Source organism: Euprymna scolopes, chromosome 12 (genome assembly GCF_053919585.1).
Source record: "Euprymna scolopes isolate OS-2025 chromosome 12, ASM5391958v1, whole genome shotgun sequence".
NCBI lineage: Eukaryota > Metazoa > Mollusca > Cephalopoda > Sepiida > Sepiolidae > Euprymna > Euprymna scolopes.
Window position 1 is genome coordinate 131,318,275 of NC_136493.1, and position 24,714 is coordinate 131,342,988.

The 24,714-nt window shown below is 33.2% G+C and overlaps 1 protein-coding gene across 1 annotated transcript in view; it reads left to right on the plus strand.

Annotated features, from left to right (window-relative positions):
* The first annotated feature begins 1,816 nt into the window (after positions 1-1,816).
* LOC145291484 (mitogen-activated protein kinase kinase kinase 8-like) overlaps positions 1,817-24,714 on the plus strand; it is a 43,115-nt gene continuing 20,217 nt past the window's right edge. Inside the window, exons 1-6 of the mRNA XM_080137365.1 lie at positions 1,817-1,886; positions 7,516-7,555; positions 10,268-10,346; positions 14,924-15,023; positions 19,034-19,141; positions 20,658-20,784. Coding sequence (XP_079993491.1) covers positions 7,528-7,555; positions 10,268-10,346; positions 14,924-15,023; positions 19,034-19,141; positions 20,658-20,784 — 442 coding nt within the window. The 5' untranslated portion in view covers positions 1,817-1,886; positions 7,516-7,527. The remainder of the gene's footprint in view (positions 1,887-7,515; positions 7,556-10,267; positions 10,347-14,923; positions 15,024-19,033; positions 19,142-20,657; positions 20,785-24,714) is intronic.

The window sequence follows — 24,714 nt, forward strand, 5'->3', positions numbered from 1 at the left end:
ACGGGTATATACATACAGATTTTTCTTTATTTTTATTCTTTGATATAAAGGGAATTCTGGACAAGGACCTAAAAATGTGCTTGCAGCTTCAATTAAAATGTCCATTTGTGTTGTTCTCTGTTTGCAAGATGGTGTTCTCCATGTCTATTCGGTACATTTTTCCACCAAATTGAATCTTCACTGATTGGTCAATATGCAAAGTTCTTGGCATGTAAATCCCACCCCCTAGTAGTCAAAGTTCTTAGGCAGCTAAATCCCACCCCCCACACAGTAGAGATCCTTAGATGTTAAAGACCTTTCTACTCCAGTAGTTTCTTCCCCAGAACCGCTAGACTTTAGAATTACATTCCAGGTCCCTGCTTCCCCAACTGTACTGACATGCAGAAGTTCAAGTGTAACATGAACCGACATCTTGCTGCCCAAATCCCTACATAGTACCCCAGTAGTTGTAGCCCCTGATAGTAGCTCCCTACACCAAAGTGGCAATGTGCCTTGTTTGGGGTGAAAATTTAATAAAAAAATAAATAAATAAAAAAACAGCAAGGGGAGAGTTGATTCCCAAAATTTTTCATATGTTATATCTCCCCTCTTCGGTTTTCATACATAAAGTAAATTTCACATTGCATAAAGATTATTTGATACTGGAGATATTCATAATCGTATCCTATTTCCAAAAGAGGGTAGATATAACATATGAGAAATATTTGGAATCAAGTCTCCCCTTGCTGTTATTTCAGATCATTTGAAACCATAGCAGCAAGTGTTTGTCTCCCCCTCCGTCAAGGCCAGAGGTTTTGGGGAAATACGTATTGGTTTGCAAATTGTCACTTGTTTTCGTCTTTCTTCCTCAACATCGACTACATTTCATTCGTCGCATTGTGATAGTCTTCTAAATCTTTTCTACATTCCAAAACTTTGTTTTAAATTAATCATTAATTTAAAGTAAAAAACATTTTGGATTATTCAAACTACTGTCCTCATCATGAATATTATTCGCACAGCGTTTCGGCCGATATAACCTCTCACCTTCTTCAGGTGTATTTTTTTGGAATTCGGGAATCTGGACGGAATTCCAAATTGAACCATTTATGTAACCCACAGAGGTAGCATGCTCTCGTTCCGTCAGCCATGACTGAGTAGAAGTTTTAAGTAATTTGCAATTTATTCTTAGTCTTGTCCTTGCTAAGGATTAAACCTTCAACCTCCAGAAGAGTGTCACTTAGAATTGAATTTTACTTAGTACTTTATCTGTTACACCACAGGTTTTTCATATTTTTGAGTTTGATAAGATAAACCTGAAGAAAGTCAGAGGTTACACCGGCGAAAACGTGAGAATAACACTCAATAAGATAACAGTAGTCCGAATTTTTAGTATATCGACATTAATGAACATTTACATAACATCTAGGAGCTAATTCCTATTACAATCATCCAAATTATTTAGAATTAAATGAATATATATATATATATATATATATATATATATATATATATATATATATATATATATATACTATGACTACTTCATTTAGTCACATAAATTAATATACGAAAGAATTATTTTATACATAAACTTTAAGTGTTTATTTCAACAGTGCTCAATACATAGGTAGATCTAGGTAGTAAGTTATAAAAATATATATGGCAATTAAGCTACACAGAATATTCCGCGTTTTCATCCACGCATAAGCCTGACGAATCCTAGCGTAGATGAAACGTGGAATATTCCGTGTAGCTTAATTGCCATATATATTTTTATAACTTAATATATTAGTTAAAAATAAAGTGAAACTACAAAATGGATTAAGGGAGATAACTCCTTTGTTTTTCTCTTTGCGCATGTCGGACTTTATTTTCATGGCTGGTTTTTTTCTCCTCTTCGAAAAGTAAGTTTGTAAGTATTTTGTATGAAAACAAACGGAAAGAAGAAAAACTTAATCTTATGTGATCGTATATTTATATTTATTTATATCTACAAAGACTATTATGAGAATATTTTTAGTTAAATTAAGTTAATTTTTTCCAAGAAAAGAAAAGGAATAAAAAGTAAAGAAACTTAAGTTTCTAATTTTTTGTTTTTTTAATAAAAAAACAACAACAACAACAAAAATCGTGTTCATTATTTAATTTACGTGATTGATCTTTATTAATTTTTCGACTCGTCTCTCTTTTAGTTAGTTTTAAAGAGTAAAAATCTTTGGTATGCCAACATTTTACGAATCGTGCTATTTTTTTAGATGAGATTTTCAGGTTTAATTCAATTTTATGGTATGTTTGGTTTATCAAGTTGTTAGGTGAAAGTACGGAGTAGTTAAGAAAACAATCTCTTTCCCCATGTTAAAAATAAGTTTCGATAAATTTTTAGATTAGGTCCACCTCCACAATGTTCTTGTAAATGACGATTGTATAGGTTTTCGACTATGCTGAATACGGAAATCGCATTGAAATTTTGCAGAAATACGTAGTTATCGAGATATAAAAAGTTGTATTATACATTGTATTCTTTGGCGGCTATCTTTTTTACGCGCGTACGCGCGCGCGATAAACAAATCTACGTCCGTAACAAAGATGGCCGCCAAAGAATACAATGCATAATACAACTTTTTATATATCGATAACTGCTTATTTCTGCAAAATTTCAATGCGATTTCCGTATTCAGCATAGTCGAAAACCTTTAAAAGTCGTCATTTAAAAGAAAATTGTGGAGGTGGACCTAATCTAAAAAAATACCTAAGTTTCTAAATAATCACGATACTATTTTAGCAAGGTCCGTAAATCGCAGAAGTACCAAAATTTGTTATGTCAAATTTTCTTTTTAATCGATCTGTCATCGTCGGCCAGTGTCTAATCGATGTCGAGTATTTACTTCACTCCCACGGTGAGAAATGTGACACAAGGGTCGAGAAAAGTGGGATTGAAATGTCAGCATCCTGAGGAAGAGCACTCTAACCTGCAAAAAATGCCTGGGACAGCAACGTCGGCCGGTAGGGGCGCTGCAGGCGATTAGCGATAAACTAGCCCCTTCTCAAAGAGAGAAGGCAAAGCCCGGGATGCTGATATGACCCACTTTTCTTGTACATAAAGGTTATCTGAGCCAGATGTTTTAACTTTAGTTAAGTCTATTCATCAATTTAGCACTTCTTTTTTAGTTAATTCTTTCATATAAGCTGACTCGCTATCAGTTTGCAAAGTTCGCTACTTGAAACGTTAATTTTAAATAATAAATATTTTGTTTAATTTTATCACAAGTTACATAAATTCATCTAGTTAAAAAAATAAAAAATAAAAAAGTGGACCTCGTGTTTATTTAAGCAACTTTTCCTTATTTTGTCCAATGCTGCCCATCCATCGCAAACGGCAGCTAACTGTCAACTGTGTTCTCGGCATCGCTATCTGAAGTCCCCCACCTCGGCTACCCGGAAGCTGTCCTTCCTCTCTAAGCATCTCATTGATACCCCCGTCAAGTGTTGTTGGTTCCCTTTGTTACCTGTTCTGTAGGTTTCTATTGTCATAGTCAAATCTAGAAGGCTCAATCTAAAAATACCTACAGATTCATTATTTGCTACTTCCAATCTTTGTGTATTATAAGACATTTCCTATCTGTCTATTGCCCCCCTCCCTCTCAGCACTTAGTGACTCAGGTCAACTTCATAGTATCACACAGGAATAAAATAAAATAGCCAAAAAAGGTAAAATAAATGTAAAAACCTGGATACCAAGCCATGGTGGCATTCCAGGAAATGAGAAAACAGACAAACTGGCTAGAGAAGCCACAAACCAAAAAATCAAATAAAAAAAATAAAATAAAAATATCACAGACAGACCTGAAAAGAAAAATTAATGAATATCTGGAATACAGGTGGTAAAAGGAATGGCACAGAGAACAAGCGCATGAGCATCAGCCAAGAATCAGAAATGAAAATAAAAAGCTTTGAAGCGAAGAAGAGAGGAGATCGTACTGAACCAAAGAAGAATCTGACACACAAAACTAACTCATTCCTACTCAATCAAAGTGGAGGAGGCACCAAACTGCACATTGCAACCAACAAATAACAATCAAACATTTACTGACAGAATGTAGATGGCACAAACACATCCGGAAGAAATATTTTGGAACAGTAAGAAGTGGACCCTCAACAAATTGTAAAGTACTTAAAAGAAGCCAATTTATTCAAACGCCTGTAAACTAAACAAATATCGTTTTACTTTAGAAAAACAAATTTTTCAGGAAATTTAAAGCATCTTGCTTCTGAAGACAAACGAGATTTAAAACATCTTTCCAAGAAATCGACAGTTTTTCTATATCAAAAACCTTTTCTTGGCATTAAATGACCCTTAGAGGTTAATATGCCATTAAACAAACACACTCACTCACTCAACATCTAAACTGTCAAAAACTTGACTCCCTATCCTTATATTTTCTATTCCTCTCATATACAAATTAATGCCACATGTATATAAAGAACCTGTCTACAAACTTTTCTTTTTCTCTTTTTCCTTTCCTGATCTTATCACGTGAGAGGCTAAACAGAGGTACTTGTGTGATTTGAATCTTCTATTACAGGGCAATAATTTTTCATTTAAGCTTAATGATAAGACTGAGTTATCTCCCTTACATTTTGATGTTTTTTTTCTATCTTTTTATGACTTACACAGTTACAGTTCTGAATTTTTAAATGAGGACTGATTGTTTGTATTACTTGTTTTGATTGAACTATTGTTTTCATCTTACGTGTTATTTGTGCAATGTTTGATTTAGAGTTAGACAAATAAAAGAAGCGGCACATGTGCTAAAAAGGAAAAATTACTAAACAGACCGAGCACTGAAATCAACAGTATATGGGAACTAGGTGTGTCAGAAATTTTGTGAAAAATAGTGAATAATTCCACTCTGTCTTTCTAAGCTTATAACTCCTCGAAAAATGTAATTCAAGCCCTAATTTTTTTTTCGATTAAAGGAGCAAGGACCAAGGTTTTATTAAAAAAAACAAAAAAAAAAAACAAACAACGCGTTTTTTTTTTTAAAAGGTTTTAAACTTCGGACTTTACAGGTAAATTTCTAAAAAACACTACTTTTTTTGTTTTAAATTTGAATATATTATTTATTGACCTTTTCTCTTCAATTTGTGATATATAAAACTTTGGTGAGTAAATTAATTATTTACTTTTTAATAGACATTTCAAAATGGGAGGCGTGAATTATTGGACCCCCCTGTCTTTCCAAGCTTATAACTACTCGAAAAATGTAATTCAAGCCCTATTTTTTTTTTTCAATTAAAGGAGCAAGGACCAAGGTTTCATTAAAAAAAAACAAAACAAAAGAAAAACAACGTGGTTTAAAAAAAAAAGGTTTTAAACTTCGAACTCTACAGGTAAATTTCTAAAAAACACTACTTTTTTTTGTTTTAAATTTGAATATATTATTTATTGATTTTTTCTCTTCAATTTGTGATATATAAAACTTTGGTGAGTAAATTAATTATTTACTTTTTATAGACACTTGAAAATGGGGAGGCGTGAATTAAAAAAAAAAAGACGTTTGTCTAAAATATTATATTCGGTTTATTGGAAAGAGCATAAAATTTCACATTGACCCTGAAAATATTGTAAAAATAGAATCAATAGAAAAATTTTGATAGATTTTTAGAGTTTAAAAATTGAAAAATATTGAGTTCGTAAAATTCATTACTGTTTTTTAAAAAATAAAAAAAGTATTTCTATTACTTTTAAAACAACTTTAATAGCTTATTTTGAAAGTATAATCCATAAAGAAAATAAATAACCCACTTTTAAAAGAGAAATTACGAGTTTTTTATATTTTATTCGCAGTTTCGTGTTAGGGGTGTCAAAAATTCCTACAAAAATTCTGATACACTTAGGGAACCACTAATTAAGAAAAACAAAAATTGTAAAACGCCTTAAAATTTCAACAGTAAAAGGGAGATAATCCTCTGTTAAACTTTATTGTAGTTACCTATGTTTGTCAACCAAATTTTTTTTTTTTCACACATATGAAACCATGGCGAAAAAAAACAAAAACAACTCCAAGAATGCAAAATTATCTACGGAGCCAGTAACTTTTCTCCATCCTTTTACAAGATGGTGACTAACATTGCACAAATAACACTCAAGATGAGAACAATAGTTTCATCAAAACCAGTAATACACATTTTTTTGTTTTTGATTTTAAAAATTTAAACTCAAATGTCATTAATAATAATGAACCAAAGTTTCTGATGAGCGTATAAGATTAATTATAAATATTTCTAAACTTCTGAGGAATTTCTTTATTAGCCTTCATCAGAGAAGAATCTATCCAGTAATCAGTTATTTATCTCCCTCTCATGGTGAGATGATGTGACACAAGGATCAAAAAGTAGGATTAAAAAGCCACCACCTCAGAGAAAAAGCACTCTTGCCTATGAAAAATGCTGGGCAGTCCAGTCTGTATGCGATTAGCAATTAAAAAAACCCGCTTCTCACAGAGAGAAGGCAAAGCCTGGGAGAGTAGACCTCCCAGAGCTGCACAGGACTGTCCTTTCAAAAATGGCATAGACTTTGTTGGCTTTGGGGATGAGGGGAAAAAAATCAGTATCCAATAATCCGTTAAATCCCAAACTGAAATAGAAATCATCAAAATGCTGTTATGCTAGAGAGCTAGAAACACACATAATGTATCAAGTTACAAGCAAAGAAATTTTGTTGATAAATAATTAAAATGAAATGGGATGCTTAATTTATGAAAATAGTGATGAAATGTTAGTTCTTTAAGCACATTTAAAAACTTGGCTGTTGCGAAAAAGGTGGGCTCTCTCTACCGTGCGAGAAAGCTACTTATGCCTAAAAGTATCCTGTACTTCTAGAAGGCCACCATTTGCCCAAGTATGGAGTACTGTTGTCACATTTGGACTGGTGTATCTGCTACTAGTCTCTTACTCCTGGACAGCGTTCAAAAGAGAGTCGCCAATCTGATAGGTCCTGGACTGTCATCTCAGCTTCAGCCTCTGTCTCATCGACGAAATGTTGCATCCCTCTGCCTGTTCTCCAAGTATTTTAATGGTGAATGCTCTGGCGAACTAAAAGCACTTGTACCCCGTTGACATAAATACTCTGACAAACCCAACAAGCAGTCAAATCCCACCCCTTCATATAGTAGAGATCCCGAGATGTAAGAAGGCCTTCTACTCCAATAATTTCTTCCCCAGAACTGCTAGACTCTGGAACTTCCTTCCGGGATTCTGCTTTCCCAACTGTACTGACATGCAGAAGTTCAAGTGTAGTGTGAAGAGATATCTTGCTGCTCACCTCCCTTCATAGTATCCCTGCAACTTACATCCCCGATAGTAGCCCCTTACTTCAAAGTGGCACTGTGCCTTGTTTAGGGTGAAAATTGAATTTTTTAAAAAAATTCTGAATAAATAAAAAAGTCTAAGTGCTGTGTTTGTTCATGTTTTTTATGACTTTTTTTTAAACATTTTCTAATACGCACCATATTTTTACTGTTTTCTTTCTAGATAAATGTCACCATGGACCAACAACAAATTCAACCTAGAGGTAAGTAGCAATTGATTATATATATATATATATATAATGTGGACTGTACTTTTGTATAAGCAGTATTGCCTGAGGAGGTATCTAGTTACTTGTAATGGGATAACCGAAACATGCGTATGAATGTGTAGCAACATATTAATATTTATGTAGAACAAATAAAAGGTATATCTTGCCCTACTTTGGTATTGAGCACTCTTGTATGAACCTCATTAAAAATTCATTAATTGCTTCACCTCTGAAAAATATCAACCTGGAATAATTATGTATATATACATATAGATATTTTTTATATTTTGTTTACAGAAAGCTTTAGATCAGATACATCATTGGTACTGTCAGTTTCAAACCTGATAACTAGGGACTGTTTTAGATACATATATCGTGCTCTCTTCAACCAATACTCATCCTTGGTCCTGGATATGACCTTAAACTATATCCGATGGTGAGGGCCCCAGCTTGCAGGCCTTAGGGAGTGTGGAGCCACCCTTTAATTGCCATTGCTCCCAGGTCCACTCTGACCCGGAGTGGTAGCACCTGTTAGGGTCCCAACTATGGGTTAAATAGAATACAACTTAAAAACAAATATACTATATTAAAAAATCGTTCTTCAAAATCACCAGATTCGGCATTAAATAACCTGAAAAGGGTTGATATGCCGTAAAATAAAACAACCAACCAACCAATACTCATCCTTATCATTATAAATAATACGCTCTTATTTTTGGATTTTCCTTATAATTGAGCACTCTGCTTGATTTCTTTTCCCAAAATATCTTTTTTTTTTCTTTTTTTTTTACAGTGATCACCACTTATCAAGGCCCGGAAGCCACTCAGGGATAAGGGTTATTGCAAGTACATTAAGTTAGTGAGGAGATTTGCTGAAGTGTTTACTTAAGGGGGCGGTTCATTAGGAATTTGTTAACATGGGACTTGAAGACATCCAAGTTGTAGTCCGGAGGGAAGAAGGCAGACGGAACAGAGTTCCACAGGCGTGCAGTTCTAAGAAAGAAGCTTTGTTCATGGAATCCGCGTTTTGATTTAGGCACAAATATAGAGTGGGGCAAATCTAATATATATATTTACACACACAATGATTGAGAAAAAAAAACACCCTATTTTGTTTTTCATCCCAAAGTTGGACTACAAATTTATATATATTTTTCAGGTGGTGTAGACGGCCAGCCTGAGAGATTCTTTTAACACAAATATAGTTTCAACTAAACACTACATTACTCAGCACTGAATACAAATCATTGAGGCATACTTTGCTACAAGATCAGTTCGTTTGACACGGTAGCAGTGCAGGATAGGTTTTTGCATGAACAATGTACCTGGAGAAAGACGATTTGATGTTCGGTGGCAAAATTTCAGGAGACAGGAAGTGTGACAGATACGTGCAAATACCACAGTGTTAATTGATAACATTCAAATTTTACGGGAACAACTTGAGGAATCCTCCAGAAAATCAACATGCTATCTCTCACATGAACTTTTGACATCAGTTTTGAAGATTCCCCATGATGATCTGAGTATATCTCCTTATAAAATTTAGATCTTGCAGAGGTGAAACAATCACAATCAAAACAGAACAAGAAATAAAGTGAAGTTATTGAAGGATTGATAATGACCCTAGCTTGTTGGATTTGATTTTCTTTAGTGACGAGGCTCACTGTCAATTGAGCAGGCATATCAACAAGCAGAATAAGTGCTTCTGGGCTCAAGCTCATCCTCTTGAACATACCTATCATTCTCTTAGCTAACAGAAAGTGATTGTACCGTGTCCCATCAGACGAAATAGCATTATCGAACCATACTTCTGTTAGAAGGAGGATGAGAATTGGATGATGGTGAACACAGAGTATTACATTGCACTTATGTGAATAAAGTTCATTTCTGCACTAATAAAGTTTCAATTTCAATCAGATTTGAAGGATACAATCTTTCATCATTTAGCTACTATTTAGTAAAAATATTTTCTAAACATCTCTCCTGTGGAAAAAATTTGAGGTAAAAGAAAAAACAATAAGGCACTAAGTTGGTGAGATTTTCGAAGTTAGACCTAAATATAAATGCATCTAACAAATCAATATTTATTCTATTTAGCAAAGAAAAAGTGTTTTATTTATTATTTTTTTTTAAACTCTGGTTAGGAATACTGTTAAAATATGCTCACTTATGTTGGCTTTCATATAAAATCTCTTGTTTTTTTTTTGTTAAAATAAATATAAACTATTTGTCGGTAATATATTTTTATATTGCCCGCCTAATTAAAATATTGTTCTAGTTCAATAGTTCAATGATGCAAGCAACGATATCAGCATAACAATATTGGATACTACTTGCATACTGATAACAGCCTCAGTACATGTAAAATATTTACACTGAAAACATGTATAGTTACAATCACTGTCAATAATTTTTCTTTCTTCCTCGATGTACTTGGAACTAAACAAAACTTCCATGAGCTGACTTTCTTTCCAAGAACTGTCTGTGGAACATAATAGCACAGGGCTGCTTCCCAACTGATATAACGTAGTTGTTTTTGAGTTCAATGTAAGCAAATTCTTGTTGAATCTTCCTCTTAAATCAAAGTCTATCCAGTTTAAACCATTGTCTTCAATCAAGATGTTTGTCTCATTGTCCACCTAACGAGTGTTGTTTGAAATGTTGGTCAACCATGAAGTAATTGTATTTCTTCTGTTTCTATTTCAGGTCAGAAAAGAACCATAGTTGATATTCAGACTGGGAAACGGCGGATTGATCAGCCTCAAGAAAAGATCCCGACTCTTATGTAAGTTAAGCATTCAGTTTCCTATTGTTCAATAATCATCATCATCATCATCTGTTTAATGACTGTTTTACATGCTGGCATGCTTGGGACCATGGCCTACATAGATAGAAGGCTGTTCCACTAAAGTCAAGTTACCTGTTGACATTGCAGAATAAAGTATAATGGCCATGGTTAGGCGATAGACGGCTATTATGACGATAGTCATTTTCTGTTTCAATTTTCAAAAAAAATTATTAAAGGATTTATAAAACTTGTCCAAAGCTGGGTGTTTTTCTTTTCTGAAAAATAAAGGAATTATTTTACAATTTTGGGCATGTGCAATTAAAAGAGGGTATTTTTTTGCCAGGAAAATATTATAGGAAGTTTTATATTTTAAAAGTTTATTTAAATATTAATTTAAAAATGCACTCAGTTTTTAATTTTATTTAACACTAGCAGTCCAGCTCAGCTTTGCTCGGGCCCTATGTATTGTTCATAACTTTATGTGCATATGTATATATATATATATATATTAAAAAGTTTGACTCATGTCCAGGTAATCTACATCTAAAATTTCAATTGTTTAGACCCAAAATTGGCAGAGGAGTTTGGTAGAATCTGCAAAGGTTAACTCTTTCAACTTTGACCTCTTTAGCAGCCAAATTTTTGCCCCAAATCTGATTAAAAAGCTTGCTGCATGTCTGAATACTCTTTATGTAAAATTTCAAATGTTTAGATCAAAAATTAGCTGAGTAATTTGGTAGAGACCGCAGAGATCAAATTTTTTTAGCTTTGACCCCAATTTTGATGCCTTAACATTTGTTTTGAGCTCAAATCAAATTAAAAAGTTTGATCCATGTCCAAGTAACCTACATCTAAAATTTCAAGTGTTTAAACCCAAAATTGGTGGAGGAGTTTGATAAGAGTTTTCAAAGGTCAAATCGTTGAACTTTGATCCCTTGATAGCCAAATTTCTTGCCGGAAACTGATTAAAAAGAGTTTCTTAAATCTCAATACCTCTTATGTCAAATCTTGAGTCTGTAGACTGAAAATTGACAGAGTAGTTTGGTAGGGAAATGTACACACAGACAGACAATGTCACTTTTATAGATACATATGATTTTTTTTTTTATAATACTTGCTTTTTATTTTTTTTATACAGCAAACATGTTGAATTACTTTTCTTTAACTGTATATTTTCTTAAAATGATCTACAAAAATAAAAGTGACTGTTTGGTGAGAAAGTTGAAAATTCATTTTAAACAAAAAATTTTTACATGAGATTTTTTTTTTTTCAGTCTGTTCTCTTAATAATAAATAATTTTTATCATATATTTTTGAATTTATTGTTAGTTTTCAACGAAGGATGGGATCAGAAAACTTTAAAATTTTAGCCTAGATTGTGACTTAATTTCTTTCTTTTAAATTCATTAAATCCTGGTAAAACTGTGTGTGCATATAAAAAGCAATAGACAATATGCAGTGCCGAAATGAAAGGAAAGTTTGAAGAGACAATATCAGACGTAGAATTAAACTCTTCATCCATAGAGGTAGACAATAAAATGAGAGAAAAGTTTGAAGGAGAGGAAGTGGTTGACCTATCTTAATCACACCTAAACCCTGAAGTGGAAACAGACTCTCCATTTTTAGAAGTAAACGATATTTATAGTGACAATAGCACTGTCACTGGTAGTATTATCACACTAGAGTCGACCATGAGTAAATGTGAAAATAATTAAACTACTCCACTCTATAATGAGACGTTAATTGAACCAAGCTAGACTTTTCATGTGTTGAAATAGACAACACTCCTAGCAGTGACGAACCCATTACTAGCATCAGCACTTTGTGATAATTGACCGTTAGTGAGCAGTGGAAGCAGGATATAATGATTCTGTTGAGCTGACGGACAATGAAATTCAGGCGACTTAACACAACAGCGGTAGTTTAAAAGTCATAATTGGTAGTGGCAAAAGTTCTGTTACTGAAGATGATAGACAAGATTTTGAGGATGAGAGCGAGAGGACTGATGGCTGTAAAAGAAAGTCATAATTTTTCTATCATGATTATACGTCCGAATGTTATAATGATAAACTTTCCAGCAGAGATAAGGAACGAATAGTTTACCTGAATAACAGAAGAAAATGACAGGGAGTTAATCATACTAATACTGCTGTTACTACCATTACCGCTATCATTGCTATCATAATTAGGAAATGGGACCCACAGTATTCTGAGAGTTGTCAGAACCAACTTTCTGATAAACGGTAACACTGGAATTGTGGGTTCTCCCAAGTGCCTCCACTGCGGGATACCAGCAGAAGAAATGCCTGAACATGCTTTATTCAAATGCCGCAAATTCCAGTGGTACTAGAGATGTTTCAACAATGTGACGACTCATATCGATCCCGAACATTCTCGATATAATCGGCAATGCCAGGCCACTGTAGGACAAGGAGAGATGAATGTTGTTTCTTGTTATCCTGGCTGTAGCACGAATGGTGATGTGGACGTCGGTCTGAGAGATAACCAAGTGATTGAATCTTTTGCTGATCAGGATCTGATTGCATTCTTCAAGAACCAATTGAAGGTCAAGATCAGACCTGATAAATAGAGATTACCATGTATACTTTTGTATAAGTTGATCTTTTGTATAAGTTGATCTTTTGTATAAGTTGATCTTTTGTATAAGTTGATCTTTTGTATAAGTTGATCTTATGTATAAGTTGATGTGCATTTTAAGACCAAAAATTGTCTCATTTTAGGTTATTACCTATGTATAAGTTGACTATAGATTCTAGACAAGTTAACTGGTCTGTCTCATGGCTTTTTCTTGCATAGATAATTTTCTTTTTTTTTTGTAAGACATATTATAAATTGTTTCTCGGCGTCCGCGAGCGATAATACGTGCATTTATGCAAGTGTGATCATGCTGTAGATTCCAGGTGCAGTTACTGTTTTTAGACATAATTTATGTCACGTACTATAATAACGTAAACGCATACATTGCACGAGCTTTAATATGCCATAATAATGTGAATGCATGCGTTTAGTGCCATTACATGGTTTCATTAAATAGCTGTCATTAAATTGTTAAAACTTGTTGAACTTAGGAGAAAACGATATGTCATAAACGTCATATCACCGAATACATCATATCGAACTTAGAACTATAGCCGCGTCTAGAGAGTGAACATTGCAAGAGCTATTCCAATTATTAATAAGCCTCCCACTGAAAAACCGCGCATGTGCTTACATGCTGGTAAACACACTGCAGTGGGGTTCGAAGGAGTGCAATTGATTACTAGAATTACTAGTATATACTGAACGCACAAACAAAATGACATTTTCTTGTTATGATCAAGTGCTGAGTCGTTCTTTAACAATATTTCCAGAAACATTACCTATGTATAAATCAACCCCCAAAAAATAACCTTAAAATCGTCTCCCAGAAATTCAACTAGGAGACGATTTTAAGGTTATTTTTTTGGGTCGATATACGGTACATTCCACAGTTTTGGACTAAAGGTGGATACAAATAGCGAGTTCATGTGCAGGAAGCAAAGTTAAGTATGAGTATGTGTTCCCTGCCTGAGCATGGCATCTGCAGTTTCTGGTCCTATCGGAAAGTTTTGCTTTAGTCTCTTAGCAAGTCGAGTGAATGCTCCCCTGCTCCTGCTAGTAGGAAACCTCCAAGATGTCCACTTTTAAAAAAAAAATTTTTTTTCATCCTTGGCCTCTCCCAAATTGCATTCATTTTAGAAAAACATCACCCACTCTCCCTACTCTCCACCTTCCATTTTCTTTCTTTATTCTTACCCTATATAGAGATTAACCTGTTTTCAGTTTAAAAGAAATCGCAAAATAGTGGGTAGTCTATTACTTAGAAATGGTTGGAAGGGTCTTATTAACCAAATTAAAAAAATTTTTTTTGTTTTTCCCACTACATGCTAATCAAATGATTGTATATAAACATCTTTATTTATGGTAAAAAAAATTATTGGAACACTTTGGGATATTTAAGTAGGACAGACCCTGGAGTAAATGTGGTATTATGATGATTAATGATTCTAACAACAATGTCCAAAGACACCAATTTTTTTCACACACTTGTGCCTAATTTGTTGCTAATGTAAATCTTTAATATTTTGGCTAATAAACATTTTAAAGTGTAGTATCTTTAAATAAGAAAATCAAATTTTATAAGCATCAGAGGAGTTACTATCTCATCCACCATTATGAAAAATATCTATTAAAAAAAGGGGGGGGGAGATAACTCAACAATAATTCAAAACTTGTGAGATTTATGCTGTAATGCCTCCGAATTTCCATTGTTTAAAAATGATTTTCTTTATTAAAATAAAACTACTTGATCAATTTATGTGATTTTTGGAATATGATATTTTCGTTTTGTCACCGATACATACATCATACACATTTTTCTTTGTTTTTTTTATTAATTCTGGGAAAGAACTCAAATTTTTATCACAAAATTCTTTTGAAATTTTCTTCAAATCAAACTTATTTACTGTTGATGTGTGTTTTTTTTTTTGTTCTTTTCTCAATTTTTAAAAATTAATTTTACTTTTATTCCACAGAGATCCACAATACAACAATGAAGGCACTTACAGCGATATTCTTGAGTTGTTAACAGCAAAATTCCTGCATGAAGAGAAAGGAGTTTTTTTGAAAGGAAAGGTAACAAGAATATATATATATATATATATATATATATTGGTTATTTTTTTGGGTCGATATACGGTACATTCCACAGTTTTGGACTAAAGGTGGATACAAAAAAAAAAAGTGACGACACTACCATTTATGGTACCACATCTAAGACAGTAAACGAGCAAGTACTCTCCAATTCTCTCTCCTCTGATCTTGAGCATGTAGTACAATGGGGAAAGGAGTGGCTGGTTACTTTTAATGCATCTAAAACCAAGCTTCTCTCTTTACATCATCAACATTTTAATCCACATTCGTCATCAATTGAAATGAATGGCTCTCGTCTTCAGGAGGCCTCAAGTTTTGACAAGCTTCTGGGCTTGACCATTACTCCTGATCTTAAATGGAACACGTATATCAAATCTGTTGCCAAGGCCGCTGGAAAAATGGTGGGATCTTTCTATCGATTCAGTAGATATCTCACTGCTGATGCTATTCTCTATCTATATAAGAGCCAGGTACGTCCAAGGATGGAATACTGTTGCCACATCTGGGCAGGAGCTGCTAGAAAGGACTTGTCCTGCCTTGATAGAGTTCAAAATAGACTTCGTAGCCTCGTAGGAGATGTCCTTTTCTCCTCCTTACAACCTCTATCTCACAGAAGAGATGTTGCGAGTTTGTCTCTGATGTATCGTTATTTTCATGGAAAGTGTTCAACTGAGCTTCAATCTATGGTCCCCCCTCGCCAAACTTTCACAAGAAACACTCGTCTAGCTGTAAACACTATCAATAATTTCCCCCACTCTTTATCTGTGCCTAAACCTAAACATAGATTCCATGAACAAAGCTTCTTTCTTAGAACTGCACGCCTGTGGAATTGTCTTCCGTTTTCCTGCTTTCCGGCTGACTACAATATGGTTGTGTTCAAGTCTAAGGTAAATAAGTTCTTGATGAGCCGTTCCATATAAGTTATTAAATTTACCAAATTTTCATTACTAATGATTACTATATTGACCAACTTCTACTGTACACTCTTTAACCCTTATCCTTGAGTGGCCTCTGGGCCTTGATAATGTGGTGATGCCTTTGTAAAAAAAAAAAAAAAAAAAAAAAAATATATATATATTTATATCTATAAATATAAAAGCGAAAATGTGTGTATGTATGTATGTGTGTTTGTGTGTCCGCTAAAACTTTCGACAGGCAGAACAAAAATTCACAAACTTGGTATCATATTGAAGCTCCATCCTTCGCCCAAAAAATATCGAAAAATTGGCCAAAAACGTTAATTTTTTTCACCCCGGAATCGACAATTTTCTACATGGGGGGGGGGGGTCAACAAAAACTGTCCTCCCATGACGACGACCGGTTCTACGCATGCATCAGATGACGTCATGACCTGATTTAGTTTAAATAGTTCAAGAACTTACTAAATTTCATGTACGTCGTGTTAGCTGAGTTGGTTAGCGCGTTGGTTCATTATCTAAACGTTTTGGGTTCGAATCGTGGTGTGAGATTTTTTTTTATTTTTTTAAATTTAAATATTGAAGCAGGGTTATTTAAGCCATTTTTGACGTAACTTTTGTTTTTCTGTTTTTTTTTACTTCGCTTATTCTTAGGTTTTCATTAACACCCCCGACCGACCACACACATCCAAAAACACCCGGGAACCCACCGATTTTTTAAATTTTAATATCGAAACAGGCTTATTTAAGCCATTTTTCACATGTTTTTTTTTTGGGTTTTAACGTTCATTTTTCTGTTTTCTTTTTTGTTTTTTCGATTTTTACATCGTTCATTTGCCTTACGTTAGGTTTTTTATTTTTTTTTTTATGTTTTGATTATTAAATATTAAAGTTATTACTACAATAATTTTTGCTGGTGAAAAAATAATATAGAAAATAAAAATTAAAAAAAAACATCTATCCTATAGAAGCATGATTCTGGCAGCAGATAAACAAAATATTATTTGAATTTTCCAATAAAAATCGAAAATATATCAGGCCTGTAAATATGTGCCTTGCAAATCACAATGCTGATTATCAAAGCCTAGCTAAAAGGGGCCCCTAAGATTAAAAAAATGATGGGAAAATATCATTCTAGTTAGAGTAATATCGTAACAGTGGTATGAATACATATAAATACGATAAATAATTATTTGTGTTGTATGTAGCTTAGAAAGTAAAATAAGATAGATGTTCCTACTTTCGGGTTGTGATTTGGTCAGTGCCTCAGGCGAAGTGATATTACAGAAAGGATGCCAAGCCCTTTTGAGATTAGACTCGAGAGAACAGGTCGCTTTGTTTTCGTCATCCGGCCATCGTTTGGTCAGTTCAAATGTAGTAGCAGTTTTTTCTTTAGCCCCTAAAAGTGCCAATGGTCCTGGATATGACCTAAAACTATATCCGATGGTGAGGCCCCACCTTGCGGGCCTTGGGGAGTGTGGAGCCACTCTTTAATTGCCATTGCTCCCAGGTCCACTCTGACCCGGAGTGATAGTACCTGTTAGGGTCCCAACTATGGGTTAAATAGAATCTGACTTAAAAAAAAAATATACTCCATTAAAAATCGTTCCTCAAAATAACTAGATTCGGCATTAAATAACCTGAAAAAGGTTGATATGCCGTAAAACAAAAACAACAACAACTAAAAGTGCCAACGAGGTGAGAATCCAAAATCTTTATATATTTTATTGGTCATTTTTTAATAAGAATATATTCAATATTTCTGTACTTATATTTTCGGTAGTCATATTCCTCATTCTACCTGATAGTCTTGAAGAAACCCTTTCTTGTATCGCATGTGTCTGGTGCCACTGTCATGTCTATCTCCATGTTTGTGGATAATAATCCTGTTAATTTCCAGTTCTACCCTGACACTTGATTTCTAAAATGCAGCTGTGAGAGACCCATGTTTCTGATCAGTAGGGCTGTGACAACAGAATATCTTTTCATTCTTTTGACCCTCGTGTATATATCCGACACAGACACGCGTAATCAACTGAGAACCACATCTGTCTATATAAAAACATAAGATATTAACGGATATATACTCAAGAGTCAAAACAATGAAAAGAATATGCTGTTGTCACAGCCCTACTGATCAGTGCACCTGTAAAGGAAGAGCTCAACTCTGATGACGGCCAACGAATGGTCAGCATGTTAAAGATTCTTCCGTGCAGACTTAGGATTGCGCACATTTTGTGCATTCTGAGAATCAGAGCGGTAATTCCAGTGAGCAGTAAATATCTGGTTAAGTTTTGAAAAGGATTCATCATTAGATGAACATAAAAGTGTAGCCACTTAACTTAACATGACTTAAGTTTAGCCCCTATGTTTAGGGGTTGGTGACAGACCGATGAAAGTGCTATTTCAAACTGATCGACAGACTGAAAATCTTAGAGATACTTTGACGGATACATTAATTGGTACTGTGACACAGGATTGTGACACCACCCCAGACATGACTACAGTATTACTCACATCAGCAACCATACTTCTGTTTGGCCTATCTGCACAAAATTTTGAAATATATTTCGAAGGAAACCTTCATCTTCAGTATGTCTTTCTTTTTTTTTGCCATGTTTTGTGTAACATTTCGGTTGGATTGTCTTTCAGTGATCTTAGTTATTTTTTGGAAAAGAAATAGAAAAGTCAATGACTCTGTAGATATTTTTGTATTCTATTAATTTAATAGTTTTAATATACTGTCTATTTAATGGTTTTAGTTTCAAGTGTGTGAAAAAATTGGTTGACAAAAGGGCAGCAACTCTAATAAAAGAAATTGATAGGGGATTGTCTGTTTTCCGAATTTTTAAGGATGTACAATGTTTGTTTTTTTTTTTCTATAATTTCTGAACAACAACCAACGTGCCTGAAGATGGTCGAAGGCTAATCCGACCGAAACGTTACACAAATACCACACAAAATGAGAAAAATAGTCCGATCAATACATGTAATATAAACAATCAACCCTCATCTAAAAAATTCAGAACTTTAATACAAATATTTTCTTTCTCTTTTAATATTTCTATTCAACAGAATATTGATCCAGCTAAAGATGAAGTGGAAAAACATTTAAAAAATGGTGGATTTTCAAAAGAGATCCTCCTTTATAAAAATAAGGAAAAATCATATGTGTGCAAACAGGTAGGATACATGTTACTTTGACATTTTATTTTGTTTCTTTTACCTACTTTAATACGTTGGACAACTTTTAAAACAACTTCCAAAGTAACTTATTTTTGGCCAAGTCTTTATTTCTCTTGCTTTCTCTCAAATCCATCTTTATCAATTCTTCCCAGGTTTTTCCTACACCTTCCTCTAACTGGCCCTGCTACCTCAACTGTTCTATATATCTAACCCGAAAACTCTCATCCAGATTTAATCTTCCTCTGAGGTCATCTGATCCATCTTCAAATTACACATCACACGTCCATATTGTTCTCGTATCATTTCTCGGTTCTTGTCCGGAATTTTCCCTATATTAAAAAACTAGAAATGTATGTATCTACAAAGAAACGAAAATATCATATTCCAAAAACCATGTAAACTGACTAAGTTTTATTTTTGTAAAGAAAATCATTTTGAAGCGATTAATAGAAATTTGTGGGTATTATGACATAAATATAGCAAGTTTGAATTAGTGTTAAGTTATGTCCCTTTGTTTTTAGGTTTTGTTTTCAAAATGGCAAACAAAAAAACAGCCGTTCTCTGGTTACTTAAAAAATTTGGGTGCACATATGAAAGCGGTACCCACATCTGTAATTTTTTTATTGGTTCCCCGACAAAAGTGGGTGGACCTGTAAATTCACCCTTGTCTGTTCGTCCCGCCGCACTTTTCTCAATAGCTACACCTTGGAATTTTTTGAAATTTTGCACATGATATAAGTAAAAAAATAACAGAACAGATTTTCTGGGAAAACTCCGGTTGTCCTTATAAGGGTGCCCTTTGGGTTTAAATGGCTAAAATTGACACTTTCATACTTATTAAAAAAAAACAAAAAAATTGATGTCTTGAATTTTTATAAAACTTTCTGAAAAGTTGTAACTAACTGATTTCTATATAATTTTGTTTGTCTATACTTCGCGATAACTCTTGAGACTCTTTTAGGGCGTATAAAGATACTCCATTTTGGGACTATTTTACCATATTTGTCCCAAATTTTCTGTGTATGTCTATTTAGCAGTTTTGCATGGTGCTGAACTCAAATTTAAATATGTTAAGGCCTTGGGGACTTTTGGGGCTAAATGGGGGAAGGGGGGGACAAATGATGGGCTTAGTCATTTCTTTTTTTGCATGGTGCAGAACTCATTTACATATGTTAAAGTCTAAAATTGCACTGTTTGTTCATTTTCACCAGGATTTGACGTCCTCTGGGGACTTTGGGAGCTAAATGGGGGAGAGGGGTGCTGAACTTAGTCATTATTTTTATGCCTCGTTCACTGTGCATTCACGGGGGACCATGTATGCTTCACTTGTTTTTGTCTTTTCAATTTTTTAAGTGGATTATTATCAAATGGTCACTAATCTACCGAATTATCAAAAAAAAAAAAATAAAAAAAAATACAAAGCAAGCTGATTGTTCTTTTTTGTTAAATTTTAATGGGTTAATTTTATTTTAGTTAAATTTTAATGGATGAATTTTTTCTCTTTTCTTTGTAGATAGATGCAAAAAAATTCAACCAAAACGAAGTGATTTCCATGTGTCAATTGAACGATGAGTACATTTCGCAGATTTATGGACTGGTGCGCACAACTTCTGAGTATCATATTTACATGGAATATTGTGGTATGTAATGTCGTTTCCTATGGGTGAGATTGTGCGATATTTTTGCTGTGCGTAAACTCTCTTTATTTCCTTCCGTAGCTCTGAAAAAAATAATTCTTTCACCATTTTAAAATTCATTCAGTTTATTTTTAAAATGTTCAACACTATTTGCATTTTAATTGGATCATATATTTTTTCTTTTTTTTTTAATAAAAATAAAATGCTTCATCAGCTGTACCTATCCGATGTTGCCTGGGAGATTTTTGTTGTATTTCTGCTGTGCTGAAAACAATGACGACAAACAATGATGCATAAAAATACGATATGTCTTTATTGGTGGTGTTAGGGTGAACGAGTTGGGTTGAGCGAGGAAAGGATGCATAAGAATTGACAGTGATTTTCTCGGACCCGATCATCAGTCGACTATTAATATAAATTTTGGGTTAGGTTTATTTGCTGGATCACTACTTATCAAGGCCAAGAAGCCACTCAGAGATAAGGGCTAAGTGTAGATAGATGGTGAGACAAGATTGGACACAATTCAGCTTGTAAAGTGCTAGATTATCTAAATGAACGATTCAATAGGAATTTATTCACATTAGACTTGAAAACAACCATATTATAGTCAGCCGGAAAGTAGACAAACGGTATTGAGTTCCACAGACAGACAAATCTAGGGAAGACAGACTGCTTATGGAATTTTACTTTAGTTTTAGGCACAGATAGGGAGTGAGGAAAGTTGTTGGCAGTTATTTTAGCTAGACAAGTATTTATTGGTAACGTTTTCTGGGAAGGAACCATAGATTGGAGCTCAGTCGATGAACCTACCATAAAAGTATCGATAGAGCAGACTCGCAGTGTCTCTTCTGTGAGAAAAGGGGAGTAGGGAGATGAAAAGGTTATCGCCTACTAAATTTTGAAGATGGTTTTGTACCCTGCCAAGGCAGGAAAGAGTGCTTTTTGGGGTGTCACCCGAGATGTGGCAACAGTACTCCATCTTGGGCCAGATTTTTTATATAATAATTAGTGACCCAACACACACACACACACACACACACACATCTACCTGTTTTGTTTTTCTCTCAATGAAGCCACACCCTTGGGTATTTCCATTTGCATCCAACCTTTGTGGGTAAGATGTCCTTTACAGGTGATTTTAATCAATCAACAATTATTTTATTTTTGACAGTCAGCCATGTCTTATCATATTTATATGAAATACTGTGGTACGTAATGCCATTTTACCATGGATGAGATCGTGCTGTGTTTCATCTGTATTTAAAAGAATAATAATAAACATTGATGTAGCAAAATATATCTTCATTGTCGGTGAATGCATGGGATGAGTAAGGAGGGAGAACAGAAGTGGTTTTCTCAAACTTCATCATCAAACAAATCCTGATCTCAATTTTAGATTCTTTTACTGTTATAGTGATAAAAGGGGGAATAACTCTAAATAAATAAAGTCAAAGTTATCACTTCTTATAGATCTCTGAAAAGACTAGAGAGTTGGGGAACCGAAAGCAACATGGCAGATGTTGCCGGGCATTCAATATCGTCTGTAAATAATTTAAGGTTTTTGCTGTGAATAAATTGTGTTTAAATTATAATGAGCTTATCCGCTTGTTAGAATATCCAATTATCCTGACATCACAATTTCTCCGAACACAACAAAATTTGGTGACGAGGATGCCATCAGATTAAATACAAGATCTCAAAAATCAAAAACGCTAATAGTCTAAAAAAAAAAAAAAAAAAAAAAAAAATCGGAGAATTCTTTTATGCATAAACAAAGCAGGAAAAAATATTTTACTCAATTATTTTTGTGAACACATGTAAAAAAAACTTTTTGCGAACAAATAAAAAAGAAAATTTTGTGCACAAACAAAAAGAAAAAAAAAATCGGAATTATTTATGTCATGGATCCAAATTTATTGGATAAAATATTGCAAAACCAGCAAGAATTTTTAAAAGCTCAAAACAATTTTATTGAAACTTTGAGGGCACAATTTCATAAACAATTGATGGAAACCCCAAAGTCAATTTCTCTGGACACCATAGCAAGCACAATAACAGATTTTTTGTTCAATCCAGATTTAAAAAAAAACATTTTACTGCTTGGTATGGATGATGGAAAAAATAAAAATCTACTGTAGATTTACTGAGAATATATATATATATATATATATATATATATATATATATATATATATATATATAGTCTTTGAAGTTTTTAACATTTGAAACTATACAAAAAATTACTTTTTATCATTCGTTAAAAAAAACATCTAGTCAGTAAGTCATTTAATCACCTGCAGTCACTGCATCAACTCTCTCAAATTTACTATAATACCAATTTTTTTTATTTTTCAAGGGATCATCAGTTGTTTACCATGAAACACTGTTTCGGGGATTTAAAAACAAAACAGTGTATTACATCATGGCTCCCCAGCAGTGTTGATCAAACACCACCACCCTTAATCTTAGAAGACAAGTTACAAAAATTTGATCCAATTTCCTATTCCTAATTGCAATTACTAACCTTTTCATAGTATAAAAATGAATTTCTTACCTGTGCGATTCATCAATTTCCACATTTAAAATGGATACATTTTTTAATTTATCAGTCTTGTATTTATAAGATTTGGATTAATCCATTTATATACTTATCACCCCCACTATAGTTAGTAGTTTGTATATTTACATTCTTATTTATTTAAAATTAGATATATAAAGGTTAAAAATATTTTATTTTTACATATATACATTTTTTTTTTTTTTTTTTATATATATATATATAAATTTATTATATGTAATTATAAATACATTTATACATTGCTAATATAGTTTTGGATTTCCTTTATTAATATAGTCTGGTTTATCTTAAACGATTCAAAAGCATCAGGATAACGAACAAATGCTTTATTTAACTGTTTAAATATTTTATTTTTATCTCCACCTTGTTTTATCATCCTTATTACTAAGCTAGAAACTGGTGGTATAAAATCTGTTAATTTTAGAGTAACGCGAGCTATTCTCAAAAACTCTGACATAATGGTTCCATAAAACACAAAAACAGGGCAGGTGCTATCCTTATGGGGCATACGTACTATTTTAAAGGGGAATGCGTTTCTTTTATCAAATATTTTATAAAGAAAAATCCCATCCTCAATTTTTATATCTAAATCCAGAAATGTAGCCTGTTGTCCTCTATGTTCACAATTCAATTTTAGTTCGTTTGGATATATAAGATGTTTATTTTTTTCGAATTCATTATTATCGTTTATGCATATAAGGTCATCTATAAATCTCCTACACCCATGGAAGTTATATGTTTTAGATATATCTGTTTTTAATAATGATGACATATATATATACTCGAGTCTATGTAAATACAAATTTGCCCAAAATGGTGCCGGATCCAATCCCATTGGGATGCCTATCGTTTGGAGTAATATTTTATTTCCTATTTGAAAATAGCATTCTTTAATAAGATGACTTACAAGCATTTTTAAAATACCTTTAGAAATACTAGTTTTGCTATTTTTATTTTTACACCAGAAAGCTTTAGAGTTTGAAAAGTCTATATATTTACCTTTTCCACCTTGAAAAGCCAAATCTACAGTATCATTTAATTCTTTTATAAGTTTTTTGTGCGGAATTTTAGTATATAGCGTACTAAAATCATAAGTAGCTATAGATTTTGCTTTTATTCTGGAATTTATTTTATCTAATTTTTCTTTCACTGGTTTGGAATTATTTACTACCCAAAATAGATTTATATTACTATAGAATTTACTTTTCAGGTGAAAATTATTTATTTAATTTATAATTAATTTAAATATTTTAGATATAGCTTTACTTAGAGGTTTAGTGATGCACGTCTTTGAACCTACAATAAATCTAGCCCCAACTGGATATTTATGCATTTTAGGTATCCAATACATACAT